At 48.4% G+C, this 24,208-nt stretch overlaps 1 protein-coding gene across 1 annotated transcript in view; it reads left to right on the top strand.

Moving 5' to 3' along the window:
• Positions 1 to 24,208, top strand: part of PLXNA4 (plexin A4) — a 440,999-nt gene that overhangs the window by 79,911 nt on the left and 336,880 nt on the right. The window contains exon 3 of the mRNA XM_043589543.1: positions 9,638 to 9,820. Coding sequence (XP_043445478.1) covers positions 9,638 to 9,820 — 183 coding nt within the window. The remainder of the gene's footprint in view (positions 1 to 9,637; positions 9,821 to 24,208) is intronic.

Here is a 24,208-nt window from a genome sequence, read left to right as displayed (position 1 = left end):
TCTTCACAAAGGAGGTGAGAAAAATAATATCCCTTTCATAAAGTGTGTTGAGACTCCTAAGGAAAGAGAAATACGTAGACATTAATAAATAATGAGAGTCGTAGAACACTTTTTGTTTGTAAGACGCTTAAAACCTCCACGGCCCCACCTGTATATTCTCCTTTGGTTATAATAACCACCCGATGGGACAGGAAGTAACTTAGTGACATTACTAGGATTTCATACTTGTATTTTTTCTTCACCAGGATCTGCTTTTGAGAGATTTGGGCTCTGCCTAACCCAGATGTCATGTTCCATATCCCAGGCCTGGTGTGTACCCTGTTCATCTTCCCCTGCATCTGGCACATGTTATGAATGCTCAGTTAAGGCATTTGAAAGAGAGGCTACATTCCAAGCCAGACTCTCCCTGCTGTTCCCTTCAGGTGTCCCTCAGCTTTTGCAAGGCAGAGGGGAATGACCACACCTCCGTGCGGGGCGCTTGCTTCTTTTCATTAACAAACTTAGTGGAGAGAAGGGGAAAAGACAACTAAGAGAGTTTTTCACTCAGCCTCTCCATTTACATTCTTTTTTCCCCTGTGGATTGGGCCCCCCATGCTGTCCACGTAGATGGAACGGGATCAGGGGGAGAAGAAAGCCCACATCTTTTCCCGGTCTCGGTGTCATTACTGTGTCTCTGTCAGTGTTCCAAAATATAATGGGATTTGTTTGGCTGATTTATCCCGCATGCAGGCAACATTATCCAGACTCACTCACGAGCCCGAGGAGCAAGAGGGGAAGATGCACGGCAACAAGAGTGGGGCTAATAGAATTTATTCCCACTAACAAGGGAATGACCTACCCCATAATTCAGCCTGGCCAGCGGGGCCGCTGCTTCCCGGCGCCCGCCAGAAAACACACAAACTTAATCATTGTGGCGCGCCCCACTCCAATTACAGCCCTCGTGGCGCAGGGGCTGTCTGCTGCGTTCTGGAAGGGGGTGGGAATGTGGGATTGATGAGCTTCTTTGCCCTTGACAGGTAGCCACCGGGGACCTCTGAAATTAAGGTACAAATGGAGAGAAGCGGTGCCCAACAAGGCTGTGCTTGGTACCATTCCCAACGCTAGGAAGCCTTCCCTGGTATTTCCCACAGGTCCAGTTTGGACTACTGGGCTAGCCCCAGCATGGTGGCCATCTGCAGAGCTGGGCCAGTGGGGTCCTGATTCTCTTGCTTGGCTGGACTATAGCTCTGGCCATGGTACCACGAGCCTGTCTGCTTATCAGAGGATGGAACCCAGGGCTCTCAGCAGCTGAGCTAATGAGGAGAAGGTCATGGGTTCAACCCCCGGGATCCGATCCCTTGTTGGAGCTACTCTTTGCTGGCTGTGCTCAGCAATTCCTAGGAGGGGTATGTTGCTACAGCTCACTGTTGGTTACAGCGAGGCCTACAGAGAGTGTGCTTGGCTTAATGCCTCTCTCCTGGGAAAACAGCTCAAGCTACTGGCATTAGTTTCCTATCAGAAGGATAGCTTATTATGATGATGAGGGAAAGACCACTCAGATACCTGGTGCGATTGGGCACAGACGATCTCAAGCACATGCAGAAATATTAAAATGAGTATGAAAATGAGCATTGCTTTTAGCAAATCATTCCCATTGATCCATAGATAGTTAAGTGCTTTCATGGTTGTTTGCATTGGAAGCCACAAATACACACATAACTCCTAAAACACAATGACCTCTGTCCTCTATTTTAGTACCCACCCTTTTTAGATACTTAGAAATCTGGCACTTGACTCTTGGGATCCTTGGTGTGATTTGTTGGGTTGTCCTTCCAAGCCCGAGATACTTCTCATGAAGCCCCTTCAGTAACAGTCCTGTCTAACCAGGTTGTTGTGACTGTGGTTTGCTGGCTTCCCCTCTCTCGGTCTCCGTATACATTCATTGTCCCTACAATCTCATTGGAAAAGACAATACAGGAATCATTCTGAGATAGCACTTTGTAACGAGGTGGATGGGGCCTCATTCCCTCTTTCCGCTTCCGATGTCTGTGCTCACAGCCAGGGTGAGAGGGCCGGCCTTCACTTGCTGCAAGGCTTTCTCTGGCTCTCAAGAGAGTTCAACCCATGGGGTCAGCATGGGCCACAGGCAGACTTTCAGGGGAGGAGAGGTTAGAACGAAAAGAGAAAGGAAATTTTATGCAGAACTGTAAAGGAATCGGTGGGTCAGGGTCCAACTTGGGGGATTTTTCCTTGTCACAGAAATGAGCACTCGGGCACATGGGACTATTTTATGGAGTAAGAAGCTTTCTGATAAGTAAATCTAAAACCTACCAGAGCCACCTCAAGATGTTTCCACCTCCCTGAGGATTCTCTTTGCTTACCTTCTCCCCCTGCCATCAAAGTCAGAGTCATCTCAAGGGATAGATCCACTGTGGGCATCAGACGCTATTGCATTTATTAACCCCTTAGGGGTCAGTGGTCATATCTGAGCTATGGCCCCCAATAAGTGGGTGATTATTACCTTCCTATACTGCAGGGCTTTACAACTGGAGTCTGTATTTAGACATGAGCTACTTCAGCTTATCTGATCAATATCTCCCTTTAAAAAGAAATCCCACATGTGTAATTCACTGATTCCCTATTTCCAGTGGAAGTCTGCTATGGTCAGCTTTCAGGATGTGTGTGTGTGTGTGTGTGTGTGTGTGTGTGTGTGTGTGTGTTGTAATTAACAGGAAGAATTTAGGGCTGCTGAGCATGAGGAATCTAAAGACCTTTTCTTTTCCACATTAGCAAGGACCTCATGGGCCTTTGATCCTCTTTTTTTCCTAACTTCTATTTCTTTTCAGAACTTCAGCCCTCACTTTCTTTGGGACCAATAGACCCAGGAAAGGAGGAAGCCCTTTTCTGATGACTGGCCAAGGGCCTCCTTCGTAGGGGAGAGTTAGTTGCTTCCACAGGTCCCAGAAAGGCAGAGCACATATCCTGCATGACAGGAGAAGTGGAGGCAGGGGCTCTTCCCTGAGTAGTCTTTGGCCCTGGAATAAGTTCCTTTGGGGTCACCCTATAGCATCCCTGCAGGAAACCCCTACGTAAGATCAGTTTTTGTCCCTCTGGACTGAGGATTTGGAGTTCTGGTACCATTTTCCCATCAACTTACTAGGTCACCGGTGGTGGGGACATTGTCGTTGGACGCTATAGGCCTCAATTTTCCCTTCTGCAAAATGAGGCTGTTGGATTCTAAAATCTTGAGTTATTTTCCTTTTCTGAAATAGCTGATATGTGGAAGAGTGGCCATGCCCTGTGCTGGATGGAGCTCTCTGAACTGAGCCCAGATGTCAGCCCTCCTGCACAACCCTGCTGCTGCCCCAGGTCATTGGTCACCATGCCCTCTGTACCCCCAGCACTGGGTACAAAACTGAGGCAGGGCATGTGTTGCCTTGTCTAGTTGTAGCCCAGGTCTGTCTGTCTCCACTGGGAAAGGGGCAGGGACAGATGAAATGTTTCCATCTTTATATAGTTGAGTCCTCACCTAGGCTTTTATTTAATTGTTCCTTCCTACACGTTCTTAAGCATATTAATAAGTGAAGATCAGTAAGTAGTGTTGTCCTCACTCACCGCCTCAGTTTCCCCTAACAGAAACAGGAGCTCCAATAGCCTACGATACCAAAAGTTTGACGGAAAATGGCCCAACACAAGGCTCTTCAGAGGGTGAGCCTGGGCAAGTCTCTGGCACCTTCTCTCCCTGTGTGATGGTCTGGCCTTCCAGCTCTGTGGCGGGGATTCCGGGGTGCTCAGAACTCCTCTGCATGAGGTTGAGTGCTACTTTTGCATTCAGGAAGGGCAGGAGAGCTGGTGTGCTCCCACATGGAAGGACTCCTCTCTTTGCTGGACCAGGAGCTGCCCACGGAGCAAGGGAGGACCAGGTCTGACTTTGTATTTCCACGCCAACCCAGAGCAACTGGGTCCCTGTTTGGGAGACTTGGCTGTATCTGTCCCTCCCTGCTGGCTCACCTGGTCGGCCTCTTTTGGATCAATTTGGGATATTTGTAAACAGTCGATGCCCGGGGTAAGGGGGGCAGCCTGTGGCTATGGAACAGGCTGTGTCCTAGAGCTGAGCTAATTGGCCCACAGGGGGATGGACCTGGTGACCTTTACCTCATTAGCACCACATTTGGATCACTGAGCTCTGGCCTAGTTCTGACCTTTCCATAATAAGGACTCAATGTGGGGTTTCTGCAAAGGCGGGGCAACCAAGGGCAGGGCCACGACTGTTCCACTTGACTGGGGAGCTGCCAGCAGGAACCAGACTAAGGGCCACGCTAGCCGGGGTGAGAAGTGGTTTCAGGACCAGATCGTGTCCTACCTCACCACCCATGGCCTTCAAAGTGGATTGGCACATGTATCGGGTGACAGTGGTTCTTTATGAATGTGTCACCAGGGCGTGGGGCTTGGGGGCAATGCCAAGGAACTCCTGAGGAGATGCCCTCACTGTGTCCCAGCCCTGACGTCTTCCTCAGCCCTCCTCAGAGTCTCCCCACTGGGGTTCGCCAGCGACCGCTTTGGAGCTCCGTCCCCCGGAGCCTGGGGAGGCTGTTGCAGGAAGGATGCCGGCAGAATAACACCCCCTTTCCACGGAGATGATAGAGCTTTTCAGAGTGCCAGTCTCTCTACAGAGTGGGAGCAATTTCCCTGTAATTGGTAAAGTAACCGTAACTGCTCTGTCATTTGTATGTAGCGACACATAATTGCACGGTAACCTTTGTCGCTATGCGCGAGGGAAGCACAGGAAGCTATTAGATTGTAATTTGGAGTGTCAGCTCTGGCTCTCCACACCACCTCCGCCACCACCGCTGGGGAGGCTGCCGTGGGGCCTCTGCGTCCCGGGGCCAGTAGGGCCTGCTCAGAGTGGCTGTGCTTTCTCTCCCCGGGCCTGGTCTGTGGTGCCCCTGGCAAGGAAGGGGACCTCCATGGCGATGATGCAGGTCCCTGAGTCTCACTTCCAGGGGTCCCGATCCAATAGATCCGGAGGCCATGCAAGAATTTGTGTTTCTTTCTTTCCTTTTTTTTTTAAAGACACAGAGAGAGTACGTGCACATGTGCAGGGGGCAGAGGGAGGGAGAGAGGGAGAGAACCCCAAGCAGATTCCACACCTGGCTGGGAGCTGATCTGGGGCTACGTCTCACCAGCCATGAGATCATGACCTGAGATGAAATCAAGAGTCAGACGCTCAACCAACTGAGCCGCCCCGGTGCCCCAAGAATTTGCATTTCTGATGAATAACGCTAAATGTTCTGTATCTTACACTATTCCTCTGTTCCTTCCTACAGCCTCATAGGCCTCGTAGATCTTTAGGAAGTACCACTTTTGAAATTTCATCTTGATAACATTAGTCTTCTTAGTTGTGATAACACCTCTCTGAGGTAGATACCATGAATTTCCCTAAAAACATGAGCCTCCCAAAGGTTGTCTGAATTGTCTAAGGATGACAAACGATATGAGCTAACATTCCCATAGCACTTAGGGAGCGTCAGACAGTGTTCTACATGCATTAAATCATGTAATCCTTACCACAGCACTAGGAAGTATATACTCATATTATTATCCCCATTATACCAATGATAAGCTGAGACACAGAGAGGGTAAGTGACTTGCCCAAGGTCACACAGCGCTAAGTGGTGGAGCTGGGATTCAAATCTAGACATTCTGATTCTAGTTCCTCAGTGTTAACCACTGTGAAACTCAGGCTTTTATTTGCTCATCCATCCATCCATCCATCCATCCATCAATTTAACATCCATCTTAACCTTCTATGAAGCTAAGGCCACAAAGACACATAAAACATGGTCCTGTGTTTGAGCTCATAGGCCCTGGAGTCCTGTGGATCACAGGTCTTAATTTATAAGCCATGTACCCATGAGGACATTTGTGGAAAGCGAGTTTGAGATCTTCCTGATTGGGGCAGAAGGGTGTGGGCCCTGGCCTGTTCACAGGGTTGCCCAAAGAGACACCACATATATTTTCATGGAACAGATCCTTATTTTTGCCTTGATAAGAATGAAGCTGATCTCTAATAAATAAGCATTATACCAATGGCCAAAGCTCATTTGTGGGCATTTGTGGAGCAGCTGAGGGAGAGGTGTGGCTGGGCTCCTGATTACAGTGGGGTCCAGTCCACTCCTGGCTCCTCTGGCTGCCACTCTAATCTTGCCGTTAATGGGGCCCAGGGGAGGCTCGGCCAGGGCAAGAGCAGGCACTCTCCTCCCCCACTGCCCAGGGTGTTCTGGAATCCACACCAGCCCTCACCTGTCGAAGGCTTTCACCAATTAGCCTTTTCTTCCAAGGCCCACACGGCCCTGGCATCTGCTCCTTACACCTCAGCCTCCCGGGTCTGTGGGCCCTGTGGGGTCCTCCCTCCTCCTCCCCCTGGTGCTCTAATTACCCTGTGGCTGCTCAGACCCAGCATGGTGGTGTCCTTAGAGAGCCTGCTCTGGTCAGGAGCCGTGCTAGGGGCACTCCCTGCAGCCATTCTGTCCCTGTTCTGGGCCGGATTTCCATTAAAAAAAACTAATATGAAATATCACCTTGAATTGACAAAGTGCTTTCCAGTTTACCCAGTGTCTTCACTCCCGTTTTCTCACCTGGCCCTCATGACAGTCCCGTCTTGCTGTATTACAGTCAAGGGGAAGTGAGGCTCAGAGAACAGGAATGCTAAGTTGTATAGTTAGGAAGCAAGCTGCCGTGTGAACCCAAGTCATGTGTTTTTTTTTTTTTTCTGTTATTTTAGTGTTAAAAACCCCCTTCCCGTTGCCCCTGCTTTGAGGAAACAAAGAGCAAGGACCCCTTGTGCCATAGCATCCATGCAGACCTGGGCTGCACCTGGTCAAAGGCCTTGCTCACATCTCTATCACCTGGGGCCCTATGTAGAGGGAGAAACCCATGCAAGGTGGGGGTGTGGGAGAAAGCCATCATTGTCCCTGGAATCCCAATGTCACATTGGGAACTCCAGCTGCAGCCTTGGCCTTCTTGGAGCCTGATGACGACACCCTGAGGTAGGCAGTGTCAGGCACAGGTGAGCTGACCAGCTGCCTCCCTCTCAGGGAGCTGTCACGAGCTGAAGACAGGCAGAGCCCTGGCCACCAGGCTTCCAGGCTGGGCTGTCCTTGCTTCTTCCCAATGAAAACATGTCTCCCTGGACCCCTTGCTGCTCAAGGTGCCAGAGTGGCAGAGACTTGCTGCCTCTGAGCAAGCAATGATTTAATGCTGCAATTGGCCAACTCTTTGTGTAGGTGGTTGTTTATTTATTTGCTTGTGTTTTGCTCAGCCAAGGGGAAGAATGGTATTCAGTTACTGGCCACTCAGAAATGTAATTCTGGGGGCTGAGGAGCCTAAGTCTCCCAGGTCAGTGAGGCACGCGTTTGTGCCAAGGGTGGTGGGAGACTGTCAGACATGGCCTGCCTTGCTCCCTGCCTTAGTTTCTCCTTGTGTGGTGTGACCAACCATTTAGCCTTATCTACTTGGTAAATGGTTCATAATAGGCAAGATATGTTTGCTAATGGCAGAAGTCTCTTTGGCACAGCTTAGAGCCAAGAAACCTGGGGACAAGGGCTCCTTATGAAGCGGAGGCAGGAACATGCAAGGCCATGAGGATTCCCAGCATGCCTTAAGCCTCCCCTGACATGCCTTTCTGGCAGGTCACCCTACCATTATGTCCGGCAGGGAGAAGACACCATCCTCCCTTTATCTGGATTTTTCTTTCTTTGTTTATTTCTATCCCTTTTACCCTCCACCACCTGTCTCCTCCCCCATTTTCTCATTTTAGGAAAGAACCATAAAGATGAGACTAGACCTTGAAAACTTGCTCCTAACTTTGACTTTTTATATTGTTTTTTAGCGGGGAGGAGCTGAGGGTCGTGTTTGGCCTGGGCTATTTGACCAGACCAAGCAAGAAAGGCCAGGGGGGATCAAAGGCATGGAGCAGACATCTGCTCTGCACATGGCTTACCCGGGCCTTCCCCTGCTCTCTCCAGCCCTACCCTGACTGCCCCCATGATAAGAAGTAGGGGAGAGATAAGGGAGAGGTTTTAGATGCTCAGCGTGTTGCCTTTCCTGAGATGGACAATCTTGCTCCCTCCATTCTAGGAGGGAGACAAGGGGTCCCCCAAGTCTCCGGAAAGCTCAGAGTTGGCCACTTTCACATAGCTCTGCTGGCAAGAGCCTGCATGCTGGTTCTCCAGATGCCTTTTCCTTTGGCTGGATTGAAGCCTTTAAAAAAGTGACACCTTGTATTTTATTTCACTCCTTTTTCTGCAAAGTCCAAAGACGTTTACAGGCATGAGCTCTATAGGCTTTATGGAAACCCATCAAAAAGCAGGGGTTGTTTCCTTCATCTTTATAGAGTGGAAAATAAAAGCACAGGAAGACAGAATAGCTCTTCTAAGGCCACACAGTTCTTCTTAGAAGGAGAGAAAATCGGCATAGGTTCCTAGAGCCTCGGAGAGGTCTGTGCCAGACCAGAGCTGTTCGGTGGTGGTGCTGGGGGCCCCTTGCCAGCCACGGCAAGGTCTTCTCCACTTCCCAGTAGGACAGAACCCAACTGTGACCCTGTGCTCATGTGGGGATCTGGGAGCCTGGAATAAAACAGGGCGAGATTCAGCCAAAATGGGCCAAAGGTTTTTCCTGTTGGTTCCCTGGCTCCTGAAACTGTCTGGGATTCAGGAGCAAGAATTGGATCCATGAGTCTCACAGAGTATCTAGGGGATATTCTCTTTAAGGAATGCTAACAGGTGACCCAGTCATTTTTAGGGAATATAATGTTTGGGAAAGGCTAAAGGAATGTTAAACATATTTCTTCTTAAAAAGACTTTTCAGACCTTTCCTATAATCGTTATGAGCCTCCTACATAGTGTTAGAATGTACTGTGTTTCAGTACAAAATAATTTGCCCAAGGAGCCCTGTTTTCATAGAGCATCTTGGGGGGCTTGGCTTCCACAGAAGACACTTTGGCAAATGCTGGTGTAGGTATGACAAGGCCAGGGTTGTCCACCTTCACTGTGGTTTTGAAAAAGGCAGGGCACTTGAGATGGGGCATCATGAGGTACCATTGTGGTTTGTTGAGTTGTTTGTGAGTCTTCCACCTCTCCTATTTCTCTTTCCCCAACTGATTGTCTACACATGCTTCTGTCATGATATTGTCATTCACATGTTAATGTTTCTAGTTCTCTATTCTACACTCTTGAGTCTTCCTCTGTGGTCTGTTCAATAGGAAGGGTAGATGTGGAGGCCATGTTCCCTCTTATTCCTAAGCAGAGCTGCCTGGAGCCCATGCTCATGAGTGCTGGCCCAGTGCTTTCCGATGTGACAGTGATGATGGGCCGTCTAAGTTACCAAGATGGCGCCTGGAGGGGTTGGAGGGGGGGCAGAGAGACCATGGAGGCCAAGAGAGGAAAGAGACTCTAGGGATCTGTATTTTTTTGCCATGGTCCTACCACCTACTTAGGTTGACTGTTAACAGGTCACCTAGTTTCCCTGGAGCTGAGTTTTTCTTGTATAAAAGGATTCTTCTAGCCCTGTAGTTCCCTGACTCAGTATTTCTGCTTATTGCCCTGATGTTTCCTCCTAATTTTTCATTTCTTTCTTTTTTTTCTTTTTTAATTTTCAGCTCTTAACCATTGATGATAATTTCTGTGGCCTGGATATGAATGCCCCCCTGGGCGTGTCTGAGATGGTGCGTGGCATTCCCGTCTTCACGGAGGACAGGGACCGCATGACTTCTGTCATTGCCTACGTCTACAAGAATCACTCTCTGGCCTTCGTGGGCACCAAAAGTGGCAAGCTGAAGAAGGTAGGAATGAGATGCCGTCGTTTTGGTTATTGTGAAGGCAATCTATCCCCGCCGGGATAGACATTATCTCATGCTTTCTTACTACTTTGGGCCTGGTGGGCAAGTGATACAAGTTTGAGCTAAGGAGATATGTTGCTCTTGAAGTCATGAATGACAACCTGCCCCTTCTCTGCCTCAAGGTGGAGGGTTATCGTGGGCATCACAGTGGGTGAATGTGCAGACTTACTTCTTCCCTAGGGCTGGTATGCACGTGGAGGAGTTACCCCAGCCTCACTAGGCCATCCTAAATGGTGTGCTCTGTCCACCTTGGGTTCGTGCGCTAATGCAAAGGCTTTCTAAGGGCTGGGTGACTGGGGAAGGTGGGCAGGGGCGAGGAAGGTACCTTTTCCTCTCGCCTCATCCCTTTTGACTGGTGCATCCATCTGGAATCCATGCAGGGAAACAGATGGGGGGAAATTCAGGACCTGCTAGAGTTGGCGACAGGGCTAAGAGCCAGATCATGGGGTGAGGAAACCGTGGATATTATTGGAGCATAGAAATTGTTTGAGGTGGAGTAGAATGGTGTGATCTGAGACATGAGCCTTTCCTCCTCGTCTTCCAGAAGTTGCTCGCCTGATGTTGGCCCATCAGCAGTTTGGGGGCACCTTTCTATCCAGGACTCTTCTCTCACCTGTTATCCTTCTCAGGCTTCTCATCTCAACGAGTTAGAGCTGGTGCCCTCAAGAGCCCCCTTGATTGGATCAAAAGCCTTCCTAAGACTAAGCAGTATGTCCCGTTTTATGATGACTAGTAGTCTTGTCCCAGGGAAATATTGGTGAACCCACGTGGAGCTCCTGCTTGTTTTATTTAATAGGCTGCCCTTGGAATTCTATGGATATTGTGTGATTTACATCGAGAGAGTGGCACTGCCAGACCTGAGACAGCCTTGAGTTCTGCTTTCTCTTTGCCGAGTTCCTGGGTATTAGCTGGACACGGTCAAGGGGAAGTGCTTTTGGCAAATCTAGAAGACTTTGCCGACTCTCCCATCCTACTGTGTAATGGCCTGGCAATAATTTCTTTCTTTAAATTCTACAACTCTTGGAACAGGCAGCGGGGCTGGTGTGTGAGAGTACGGAGGGGGAGAGCCAGGGGGAGGTGTGTGTGCGTTGGGAGATGTGTGGGGAGTAGTTGCATGGGTAGTATCTGGAAGAGGAAGCCTGTGTTGGTGAAATGCCATAATGCTCCACAAGGATGATGCAGGCGGTGTGCTACTGTCTGGTACTGCCCAAAGAGGTAACCAGGAAATTGTAGTGTATGGCCTTACACGTCTAAACAATGACTAATTCAACCATCATCTACATAGCTTTAAGAACTATATTTCATAGTTCCCTGCCTCTCTGTGAAGAATGTATTAAACACAGTTGAACGTTTTGTTGCTACCTTGGCCTCCTTGTTGTGATTACTGCTTACGCATCGAAATGAAGCTGGTGGACGCCCAAGAAGATGCCGTGTGCAAGGCGTAGATGCGTTGTCCTGGCACGACTCCTGTGTCTTATTGTCACTGCCTCCTGCCTCTTCCTTTAGTGCATATCGTCGCTCGTCACCTCCAGCTGCTGTCAGGAACCCTGGGCAACTCTGGTCTTTCTTCTTCCCTTCATCTGTGGCTTCCAGCTTTCTGTGAGCTGAGTGTCCAATATCCAAACTTGTTGAAATTGTGTCCGCTAAGCCTCAGTATAAACCGAGGAGGGAAGCACCCGAGCTTTGGAGCAGGGGCCTCGAGGGTGTTTCTGTTGGGTGCTCAGATGGTTTCATTCTTTATTATGATTCAGTGAGTTTGGTTTGCTAGAAAAGTGAGTTCTAAATACCAAAGGCATTCCCATATGCAGTTCATACAATGAAATGTCTGTTGACCTGCTCCGCCTGGCCCGATGGGTGAATAAGCACTATTGAGAGTAAAAAATAAGCAAGACAATTTGGGCTGCCTTAACTCTTCTCTCTAGTGAGCCCTGTCTCTGTGCAATGGAGAAGTAACTTACCTCAGTATGCTAAAAGATTCCTGTCCGTTGACCTTCCTACTCGGTGCAGCAAGATCATTTACTTCCTGGCAAGACTGAATAGATCCTGGAGGAGGTTTTTTTTTTTTTCTTTTTTTTTGGTCATTGAGCTGGTCAGAATATGGTGTCCATGAAATAAACATTGATTGAGAGTTCGTGCACATAACAGAACAGTTATTCTCTCTTGGGGGAGAAAAAGAGACATGCTCCCTGGCCATGGCTGCATTGTAAACCCAAGACAGTCAACTTGCAAATATGTGCTGTTGGTCAGCGGGTGGATGGAGGTCAGTGGGGGCTGGCTCTCTGGTGCCCGTGGAAGCCTGGCCCCTGATGGGGAGGTCAGAGTGCAGCAGATCCCCATGACGGTGGCTGAGGATGCCTCTAGGAGTCTGGGCACACAGAGCGCACAGGGACAATCCTTGTGGGGTAGGCTGTAGGCAGATCCTTGCCTTCAGGTGTCCCGGGAGGTCGGCCCAGCCAGCAACGACAGGCATCTGACCAGGAGGCTCGAGACTTTATAAACCTCCGCCGGCATTTCCCATTTTTTACTTTGGGGAGTTTATATAAGAACAGTTCTGTTTCAGCCACCTGGGATGTTCCATTTAATTTCCCGAGCAGTGGTGGGATTGGTGAAGCATAAACATTTGAGAGGTAAAGAGCAGAGAGGGTCATGTGGGGGGAATGAGCCAGTGGTCCTCCTGGGGAAAGCTGGGCCATCGGGGCAGCCAAACTTTCTGCTCCATGAGCTCAGAGTGGCAGACTTTTTAATGGTTTTGCTGGAGCTCAGCTACTGCCGCTGCAGACTCAGCACAGCCGGCCCAGGGGACAGTCGGAGTTGGGAAAGGAAGGCTGGGCCGCCGAGTCTGTTGTTTGAAATAACAAAAAGCAAAACTGGCCAGTTTATTTATTTTTTCTGAACAATAGAATTTCCCACCACCCCTGCTCACTGAGCACTAACCACTCCCCTTTCCTTGCCATGACTCTGTATTGCTTTTCCCAGAGGTTATCAGACCACATTCACCTTTTGGGCAGAGGCCCAGCCATGAAATGCTTTGGGGCTACAGGAGGATTTTGCGGGAAGTTTTGTGAGCTACTGCAACCAGGGGGTGAGAATAATGGAGATCACACTGTAGCCGTAATTACAGAGTTGTCTCCTCCGAGCCCTGTAATAATCTCCTGTGTGTATCAAGGGCTTCACAGGGTTCTTTGCAATATGACAAGGGACTCGAGGTGGGGAGGGTGGGTGGGAGGGCTTGGGGGTTTGCTGTGGGTTTCAGGGTCTGGGAGCTAGACTGTAGCTATCCATAGGCTGCCCTCAAAATTACTGACTTTTCCTTTTGTTTGAAAGGTGTGGGTCCCCATCATTTGCAACCTTGCCTCTGATGACCATAATTTCACTCCTTTAGTGCACACATCACATGAGGCAGAGGGAAAGGAGGTGAGGAAAGTGCCAATTTGGATGTCTTTTATGTTTTCCGGTATGTGAGTGTGTGTGTGTGCGCGTGTGTGTGTGTGTATGTTATGGCTAGTATTGGCAGCTTTTTCATGGTGAGCATTACAGGCAAGTGCTGGTAAGCAATGTGACATATAAATGCTGATATATAAATAGACACCAGGAGGTACCTAGGAACTTAGAAATAACCCACAGACTGTTAAAATTTCACCTGCAGGTAAAAAATCTTAAGGCAAACACCATCCCGATCTGCTTTAGGGTGTCTGTATAAACCTGACAATCTTTGTCCCAAAATGGGGTAATGAGGTCAGTGTGACAAAAATCTCTTTGCTTAAATACTTGGGCTGGAACCCTCTTTCCTTGCCTCTTGCATTCCTACCACTAAGTGATCCTATTTTATGGCTGCTGTTCAGCAGTGAATTACTGCCTGACATTAGTGGGAGAGACTAGTGTTCATTGTGAGCCAAAACATCGTAAACTTCCACTTGACGTGTGATTGCTCCTTTCATTTGGTGAATGCATCGTTCCTGAGTGTTTCGCTAGGTTAAACTACTCACACCTAAGGGGCGGAGTACTTTGTGGATACTGGTTAAGCAGAAGTCTGGCTGGCCCAGCCACTGGCTTGTAGTATGATATGTACCCAGGTGTGTGACATACCAAGCCTTACCAGCCTCTCGTGATAGGAATTGAGTGTGTGTCTGCATGGAATGTCAATAGGAGTCGATGTCACAAAAGAATCATTCTCATTGGGAATCATTATGCACATTAATTTAATCTGCCTAATTTTTTTTTTCTTGACCCTGTTTTGAAATCAGTTTGCTTGTGTTCCATATCCCCTGATCATGGATCAAGAAGGGCAAATAACAGAGGTAGAGTGCGGTAGAGGGAGACCCACCTGGGTCTGTGTCATTCTGACCATAAGTTCTCAGCAATGGATGCTGTGTGTGTGTCTGTGTGTGTGTGTGTGTGTGTGTGTGTGTGTGAGAGTATGTGTGTGCGTGCACGTGATGCTCACATCAAAGAGCAATATCAGATTAGAGATGTATAGCCCCTGCTTTGCAACTTCCTGAATGTGTCTGAGAATTCTTAACATTCACCTGGAAATCTGAATCAACTTTAAAAATAAATTCATGCCATAGAAAGGACTCCCAAGTGGGTGAAGACATCACGAAATCGGATGGAGAGGTAGTGTTACAACTCAAACTTGCCTGGGGACCCTGAGATTAGAGCACAGGTGCAGGTATCTGGTAAAGGACTTGGTCAGTGAGCTCTGCAGAGCTGCTGGCTAGTTTGCATGTGCTTAGGCACTCAAGCAGAAGGGAAAAGAAATATGGAAGAATCAATGCTGGACAATTTCCATTATGGAAAAAGACCATCAAAGCATTTTTGTCTGATTGTTTTGTCATGTTGTTTTTGCTCTTCCCACTGCTGGCTTTGCAAGTATGAAGCCTGTATAGATCTTAAGCCATGGGCTAAGTGGAGAGGAGCTGAGGTTGAAGGAGCTGCAGACAGAAGAGCACCACAGATATTCCAGGAACTATCATGCTCCTTCCCCTGATGTCAGTCATGTCTAAGAGATGGCTGTTCTGTCATTAGTTCTTTAAGCCTGGGGACCAACCTCACCTCATGTCATCTGCCCACCTCTAATCCACCTCTCACCTTTTGCAGTCTCCCCTGCTGCGTTTTAAGTCTTTTTGTGCATGCTGTACCCAGGAGATGTGGACAGCAGCTGAGCTGGTCGATGTCCTCTTGGGCATGTCTTACATTCTTGAGCAATATGAAGTTTTCGCCCAACCATCCATTCTACATAAGTGTGTCCCACTGGCACTCATTTCTTACTCCTTCCTACTTTACACTAGTCTGCCCTTGGGCCCACCCACTGTCTCTGCATGGCCTGGTTGGGGCGGGGGGTTGGGTCTCAAGTGATCGCTCAGAGCAGACCTGAGCAGGCATGGGGGAGGTGTCCTCGTGACAGAGTTCCGGTCTCACCCACTCTCAGAGCAGCTTGACATCTTAAGCTGGGGAAAAGCCTCCCTCTTCTCCTGGCATCCTCTTGAAACACACTTTGAGATCCCCAGAAAATACTACCTCAGGAACATTTGTCATTTTATTTTCCAAATGATCATTAGTAGTGCACATGATTTAAGGAGATAGTCTCAAATGAGCTTTGCCAATTCAAGATTTATTGATACACGTGTGCCACTTTTTTGAATCATATGTGTGTGTATATATATACATTTGTGTAGAATGATCCTGATCATAAATTAAAATGCAAACACGTTAAAATTGAAGAGAGTGCTACAGAAACACCCCAAATCATAGAGCACACTCAGTCAGCTGATGCTCAAATGCCAGACACGCTGGAGGAATTTATCCAGTGACACATGCAATTGAAGTAAAATATTGTGCTTTACAAGAACATATCATTAAAATGAAAACTAGCAGCATATCAGGAGTCTGGCCATGTAACCAAGACAACAAAAATGGAAGAGTATGAAGGACATGGTGTACCAGAGCGAGAGGGGGGAGCAGGGGCGAGAAGAGGAAGGGGCCCCCAGCTGGAAAGGGCCCCTTACTGCTGGGCTCGCATCAGACAGATTCTGCACCAGAGGAGAATAGAACCTTTCTGTCAATACCGATGAGGGCTCTCAGTGAGGGGCAGGACCAGGGAAGGTCTTCATCACCTGAAATCACTGCACTTCCCCAGCCACTTCGATGGGGGGACCGACGCAGGACCCACCAGCCGGAGCTCTGACTGGGAGGTCTGCTTAGAGTCCCTACTTGTTCACAAGTGACTTCTGTGAATGTGGCCACGTGCCTGGCCTCTTGGGAGTGTCACGGTGTTTTTCCCAGCAGCTTTGGCTTCTCGTAGAGGCATCCATGGGACTTTTAAAATAGTTCCCTTGGGGCGCCTGGGTGGCGCAGTCAGTTGAGCGTCCGACTTCAGCCAGGTCACGATCTCGCGGTCCATGAGTTCGAGCCCCGCGTCGGGCTCTGGGCTGATGGCTCGGAGCCTGGAGCCTGTTTCCGATTCTGTGTCTCCCTCTCTCTCTGCCCCTCCCCCGTTCATGCTCTGTCTCTCTCTGTCCCAAAAATAAATAAACGTTGAAAAAAAAATTAAAAAAAAATAAAATAGTTCCCTCAAGCCTGCTGTATTCACTCCACACCTTCTACCCTGCCCCAGGTGACCAAGGGGTATTAGTTAATTGCGGTGTTAACAGATTACCCCAAAACATAAAGGCTTAAACAAAACACGTGTTGTCTCAGTGTCTGTGGTCAGGACACTGTGGTCACGGCGTAGCCGGATGGTTCTGGTTCGGGGTTACTGACAGACGACAGTCAAGGTGTCGGCTGGGGCTGGACGGGGGGAGGATCCACGTCTCAGGTCATTCACGTGGCTGTGGGCAGGTCTCAGGTCCTCACTGGACACAGCACACACCACGTGGGCCTCTCCATGAAGGCTACTAACCCAACATGGCAGCTGAGAGAGAGACAGGAGAGGGTGAGCAACATGAAAGCCCAGGTCTCTTTGAAACCTAATTTCAGAAGCAGCATCCTGTCACCTTTGCTATATTCTATTCCTTAGAGCTACCAGTCATGTGGTCCAGCCCACCCTCAAAAGGAAGGGCTTCCAGCTTCCACAAGGACATGGATATCAGGAGGCAGGGGCCACGGGGACCCTTTTTGAGGCCACTTACCACATAAGGACTCTGTGTCAGAGCCTTGGGGGGCACCTGAGCCAATACTTTTAAACTGTGAGTGATGTGAGAAGGGACACAGCCTGGCTCAGGGACAGCTGTGGCCCGGGCCCTGAATCCTGCTTCTGGCTCCCTAGGGTTTGATTGTACAGATGTGTTCAAGAGTCCGGAGGATGAACAGGAAGAGGCCATGTGGCCTGCCGTGCCCAGGGCCAGAGGGTGAGGGACTGTCCTCAGCAGGAGGCCTGGGAGCTCAGAGAGGCAGTCCCAGGCACTCTACTAATCTTAGGGCAACAGCGATGGTTTAGGATGGTGGGTGAGTGATGTGTCAGGTCTGAGAGCTCTGCATGGCCTTAGAGAATCTGTGCCTCCTGGCTTTGCTAGGAATCACCTACTTCCTTTTTCTTTTTTAAAGTTTTACATATGTATGTATGTATGTATGTATGTATGTATGTATGTATGTATTTAGAGCATGCACAAGCAGGGGAGGGGTAGAGAGAAGAAGAGACAGAATCCCAAGCAGGCCCCTCACCATCAGCGCAGAGCCAGACTCACGAACTGAGAGATCGCAACCTGAGCTGAGATCAAGAGTTGGATGTTTGCTTAACCAACTGTGCCGTGCCCCCCCAGGCAACCCGGGAACCACCTTTCTTTAGGAAAGGGGTCACTTTTGAGGGATGGAGCTGGCAGGAAAGGGGATGGGAAGGGAACCTGAGTGCTTTGCACGGGGGCAGAAGTCCCAGGCACTGTTCTAGGTGATCCACATGCACAATCCTCAGCATTTCCTTTGGGGTACATTCTATGACCTCCGTTTTACACAGGATGCAAGAGATTGAAGAATGCCCCAGAGGTCACATGTTTTGATCTAAGATCTGCCCTTTGATCCATTTATATAGTAATATCATGGACTCTACTGGGGTTGTGCTGTCCTGGGTAAACCTCACCTCCACAACCATGAGTGAAAGTGGTCATCTGGCCTCTTGCACCCGGCCAGTGTGCCTGGTGGCCAGAACCTTCTTTCATTCCCTCTGCCACTACCCTGGCTCGGGGCCCTGTGCTCAAGCCTGAGTGGCTGTAACTGATTTCCCATCTCTAGGTCCCTCCCCTCTGTTAATTCTCCTATAAATGGTACCAGATTCATCTATCCAAAACAACTCCAATCCCGTCTGTTTCCTAGTTAAAAAAAAGAAAAAGAAAAAGAAGAATCACCTCATCCAAGCTTCTGTGGCCCCCGTGCCTGTTGCCCTGCATGTAAATGGCCTGACCATCCTGTCCTGCAGTTCAGCCCTTCAGCCTTGGCCCCTCATGTTTTGAGTCCTCGAACGCCCTGGCTAAATTTAAATACCAAGGAAGAGGCTCCCACCTGAAAAACAATGGGGCTCCCACCTACATGGAAGCTCTCTCTCCTCCATGACTTCCCTCTGGGGGAGCAGTTATGCTGGGCCCCGTCCTGCAGCAGAGTGGGCGGTGGCCTTGGGGAGGGCCGGAGCTTTCTGGGAAGCAGACAGGCTGTGCTTTTCCACTTGCGCTGACCTGCCGCCCAGGACACACTTGGCGTTCCTTTGTCTTTCTTTAGCTTCCCACCAGAATGCTCTCTCCCAACAGCCTGGAGGACAGGGTGTAGTGGTTCTAGAGGATTTTTCCCATTACGTACGGGTCATCCAGGGTCCCTGTCTTTACTCATTTGGAGGATGGCTGCTTCTACATAGATCCCAGAACTGCTTTGCAAGCCCTGTGGAGCTTAGGACCTAATTACACCGTCTCCTTACCACTCCCGGTCATTTGACCACCTCCCCCAACCAGTCCATCCCAGGCTTCTTTTTCTCCCTAAATGCCCATCCCTCCAACCCAGAATTCTTGGCTGTGCCCTCAGCCCTCTCCCCACTGCCCCCTCTCAGCTCTTGCCCATTTCTCCCTGTCGTTATGTAGTATTGTACTTCTGCCAAACAAACATCCACTCACAAACATTTTCTTGTCCAATTCACCCAGGACAACTAGTGAGGCCTGGGACAGCTCAGCCTCCACAGTTCCTTTCTAGATTTGGTGACCTGGAGGACAGTGACTTGAGGGGCACCCTTTACCCCCAAGCCACCCCTTGATGCTCATCACCAGGTGGCATTATCTCTATTGTTCATTGGAGAGCCCAAGGTTCAGGACAGTGAGGAGTGGGAGCCAATCTTCATCATATCCCATGTTGCCAGCATAGCTGGATGGGGACCCAGGTCTACTCTGTTGACCTGCTTTGCTCCCAGTCAGAAAACAGGGCCAAGAAGTGGGTCTGAGAGCAGTGAGTGTTGGCTCAGGGGTCTCCCCCACCCCATAGGCTCTCCCTTCCTTGAGGCCACTCTCAGGCTACTGAAACACTGGCATCCCCAGTGCCTCCCCTGGTCCCGGTTTTTCTGCTTTCCAGAAGACTCTTTCAGAAGCCCCCTCCCCTCCCCTCCACCCAAGGCTCCTGAAGCCTTGGAGGCAAGGAGGGTGGAAGGGAAAGAGAAGAGGAAGGAGAAGACTCTCCCTCCTGCTCTTGCCAGGAGGATGGATTGTCTTTCTGCTCATCTACTCCCATCTCCCCACCAAGATGTGAGCATGCTGGGGTGGGGGCAGCTGAATCAGAGTGTGCCCCCGTGGTTGGACTTGAGAGGCCAGATGATGCTGAAGCCACTGTATGACTTGCTCTCATCACAGCATCTGGAATTTCACCCAAGTGCTACTGCTTTTCAAGTCTTCCCAGTGGGAGGCCCCGATGCCAGTGGGTTTTCAGGTAGAATTATACCCAAGATCCTATGTTTTTGATAGTACGTCTCATGTACTTTATGTTTTCGATAACAGTGAAGATGGTTAGAGAGCTTTGGTTTATTCTTTAAGATCTGTGAGTTTATAAATTCTTTAACTCAGTCTCTCTGCCGGCTCACCAACATTTCCTCCAGTGATCATTCAGCTCTTTCCATTTTCTTCAGCCTACTCCAAAAGATCATAAACATGATTTTCTACCAGAAACAGGACTCCTCTATGGGGACTTCTCACAATGTGTGAGTAGGTTTTTTGAAAACTTGTGTGTAATTATATTTTAAATGCTTCAGATTAGCATACATAGACGATCTTTGTTAATCTTTATGTTCACAGTTGTTTTGGGGCCTTCCCTCAGACATACTGGATGTGGAAGAAGAAAAGACATTTTATACCTCACTTCCAGGGTGAATTTCTTTTAGATCCTATGAGGTTTTTCAGGCAGAATCAGCTTAGGCCTTGGGTAAACCAGAACTTGCACATCATTGACCTTAAGTGCCACCATGGCAGCAGGGAACACTAGATCCCACCATGATCTGGGCAGCATCAGGCCGCATGGATTCCAGCAGTACTATTTCATTGCATCCAATGGAAAAATCGTGGGCTTTGGAGGAAGAGATATGAGCTCATTGAAGGAAACCAATGAGTACTTTTCCAAACGAAAGATCCTTTTCCAAAATGGATACATAATATATCCATTTTCTCAATTTGAGCTGTTATTCAGTGCTGTTTTGATGATGTAGAAATTGCAGGCAATCAGAGATTTCAAAATCTGTAGTCGAGAACATCTTCTGAAGGCAGTTTGCTTATTTTCTTCACGTAAAAGAACAGTTTATTAATATCACTGGATCTTTGTCCTGGTGTGTCTAAACCTTCCCACTTAGACTTCAGGTGCCCCATGCAGTGCTGTCTGAAGGTAACAAATGTATCTGAAGACCGACTGTTGAGGCTTACAGCACATGGATGTGTGAGGAAGTGTATCAGCTAGCTTAGGCTAAGTTATGCTGTGGTAACAAATGGCCCCTGAATTTAAGTAGCTTACCACAGTAAAGGTTATTTCCAGCTCACGTTCATGTGCACCCTGGTTGGGTGGCAGCTGTACTTCACATGATTTATTTGGGACAGAGACTGAAGAGCATCCCTTCTGTCTGGAACATGCCAATCTTCCATCAGAAGGAAAACAGAGATGGTAGAGCTACCTGATGCCTATTCAAGCTGTTTCTTGGAAATCGTACTCATTATTGCCACTCATATTTTATTTTATAAAACCAAAATGAGTGGTGTGGGAAATATAACCATGCCACAGGAAGAGACCTGGTGTGTACATGTGTAGGGAGGAGGCGGGGAGGGGCAGAGAACATTTTGTCAATAACACAGTTTATCATAAAGACTATTCATGTGAATGTCAACATTGAGTCAAAGGAAATATCAGGTTGGTCATCTGTAATGCGCAGGATGTTTCTTGACTTACAGAGTTATGGTCTCTTCTGGCTTAATATTGGAGAAAATGTGTGAGAAATATAGGATATGGCTGATTTCATATCATCACCCCCAGACGTGGTGTTGGATATTTTTTAAAAACTAAATTGTCCATGGGGTGCCTGGGTGGCGCAGTCGGTTAAGCATCCGACTTCAGCCAGGTCACGATCTCGTGGTCCGTGAGTTCAAGCCCCGCGTCAGGCTCTGGGCTGATGGCTCAGAGCCTGGAGCCTGTTTCCAATTCTGTGTCTCCCTCTCTCTCTGCCCCTCCCCCATTCATGCTCTGTCTCTCTCTGTCCCAAAAATAAATAAACGTTGAAAAAAAAATTAAAAAAAAACAAAAACAAAAAAACTAAATTGTCCATAAGCTGGTTTTTTTTTTTTTTTGTGATTTGCTTTTTCTCCAAAAACCAAAACTAGAGTTGTTCAGTTCCTTCTATTAGGCTCTGCATGCTTATATTTCCCTGGATTCAGTTTTCCATAAGACTGAGGGCACTTTTCTACTTAAATACAAAGATCAGATTGTGCTCAACAGTTATCTCTGGGAGGTAATTAAATTGTCCAAATTTATTAGATCATTTCTCTTACCTACTATTAAATGGAGCCTCCCAAATTAATTTTCCCTGAGTAACTTAACCCCCAAAGATCCCCCCACTTTCCCCTCTAAACTCTGCTTTTCTAATTGTGAATTCTGAAATTCATTCTGGATACAAGCAGGACCGCTGGCCTCTAAATTTCATTCCTCTGTGCAATGAATCCAAGCTGGGCATTCTGGCTCCAAAGCTAGCTCCCTACTCACAGCTACCTCATGGACCTCCTTTTCAGGGCTCCCTACTATCCACTGCCCTCTGGAAAAGGCAGAAGAAGTGCAGAGCTGGAATCCTGAGGGGAGGAAGCCATCCTGAAGACTGGTTTGAAAAACATTGATTTTTAGTTCTCAAACTTATTTTGTAGCCTGCCAATTTTTTGGCTGACATGTCTTAAACTTGCATCATATTGATGATGCATGAGAGTCATTGAGCATCCATAACTGAGGAAAATGATATGTATTTTCATGGCTGAGCTGGTGGCAGTGATTGTGAGGGCCTTGGCAATCACAGAAAGCTGATGGAGGAGTTGTCTTTTTGCAAATATACTGGGAGGGGGGTCCTCATATCCTTTCTAAGCTCTCCACCTTCTATTTCCAGGTAGGTAAGACATATACCCACATATGCATGTTTCTGCACGCCCTCCCATATATATACACACATTCATGTCATAAACATGTGCATGCACCTAATCCTCATGTGTACCTGTGCGCACCGAGCATGCTCACTTAGGAGCCAGACCCTTCTCTTTGCACTGAAGCCCGGGGCTGGTCTTCCCGTGTGCCGCCCTCTCTGACTGGGCCCCACCTCCCTCGTGTTCTCTCTGGGAAATTAGCAGCACAGCATCTAATCAGTTTACCTCTGACTCTCCCACTTTGGCTTCAAGATGATGACAGAGTGGAGCTATTTAGCTGTCAAATGTGCTGACTATTGCCCAGATGGACAGCGTCTCAAACATCAGAGTGGGTTCTTTCTCCTCTATGTGTGTGTGTGTGTGTGTGTGTGTGTGTGTGTGTGTGTGTGTGTGGTGGGGTGGGGGGTGGGGTGGGGTAATGAGTCTCCCAGTTGCTTTTTTAAGTGCTTCTTGCATCTGCCTTTCATTTTAATGCCTCCTGCCTGCTGACCTCGCTTCCCAGCAGCCAGCCTAAGTGTGATTCCCATAATTAGCTTAGTGATAATTTAATCTCTCTGCTTTAAATTTGATTGTTTTTGAGAAGCTTGGGTCTGGGGACAGAGGAAAGGGGACCTTTGTGCCTCCCTGGACCTTTGCTTTTGTCTGGACTTTCTCTGTCAGGGGGCAGGAGCCGAGAGGAGTCACTGGGTTGGGGTGGGGGTGGGGATAGTGAGAGAGAGGCCCATGGCATTGTGGGTAGATACTGAACAGGAAGCCAAAAGCTCTCCTTTCACTCCTCCTCTTGTAAAGGGGTTCCCTTTATTTGTCCCCAAACCCCTTCGGAGTATGAAGGCATGTGGGTATGGATATACAAAGCCCTTTAAGATGCTTAGGTGAGGAGCAGCTCAAAAATGGGAAAACAGTATACTTCTTCCATGGTCATGGAAGCCATTTTCTTAAGCCAGAGAAAGGCAAGGAGCAAAAGGAGCCACTGAATGCCACCCTGTTGCTTCCCACACTCATTCCTCAGCATCACGACAGTCTTCATGCCCAAGAGTCTGTATCTGTGGGTTGCCCGTGCCTCTCCATGGTTAGGAACCAGACCTGCATGTTACATGAAGAGTTGGAACTGACATCCAGGAAGGCTCAACTTTGTTGCTGGCAGCACATTTTGGACAAATTGTTTATCCATATTAAATTTCACCTTCTGAGCATTGAGCATATTGATATATGCACTCTCCATCTCTCTTATGAAGAGCTCAGGATAATAGGACTTCACATCTGGAGAGCACTCTTTGATTCACCAGGAGGAAAAAAATAATAAAAATTAAGAAGATGGTGAGGATCATATGACTTTCTGTGCTTAGTAAACTTCTAAGAACAGTCTTCAAAATCCATGGATGTAAACACCCCCGTGAACCCAGGCAAGGAGTGTGAAAGGTCTCCAGAGATGGGAGTCTCTAGGGGAAACCTCAGATGCTCCAAATAGATGCACTAACCAGTCCTTGTGGGGTTTCACTGTGTGTATGTGTGTGTACCTACACACTCAAGATCTCTTTGGCAGAAGTTCAGACGCCCAATGAGGAAGGTGAAAGATAAAACTCAGCTGAGTCACCCTTAGCTACTCACTGAGCTGCTATGACATGTGAGATGCTGTAATGGGTGAATAACCTGGGCAAAGAGGGGGCACAGGCAGGGTACCACTCAGCTCTGAAAAGCTTGGGTTCCCTCCTACCAT

Source organism: Prionailurus bengalensis, chromosome A2 (genome assembly GCF_016509475.1).
Source record: "Prionailurus bengalensis isolate Pbe53 chromosome A2, Fcat_Pben_1.1_paternal_pri, whole genome shotgun sequence".
In the NCBI taxonomy this organism is placed as follows: Eukaryota; Metazoa; Chordata; class Mammalia; order Carnivora; family Felidae; genus Prionailurus; species Prionailurus bengalensis.
Note: the sequence above shows the minus strand (reverse complement) of the source record. Positions and strands in the feature narration are given on the sequence as shown.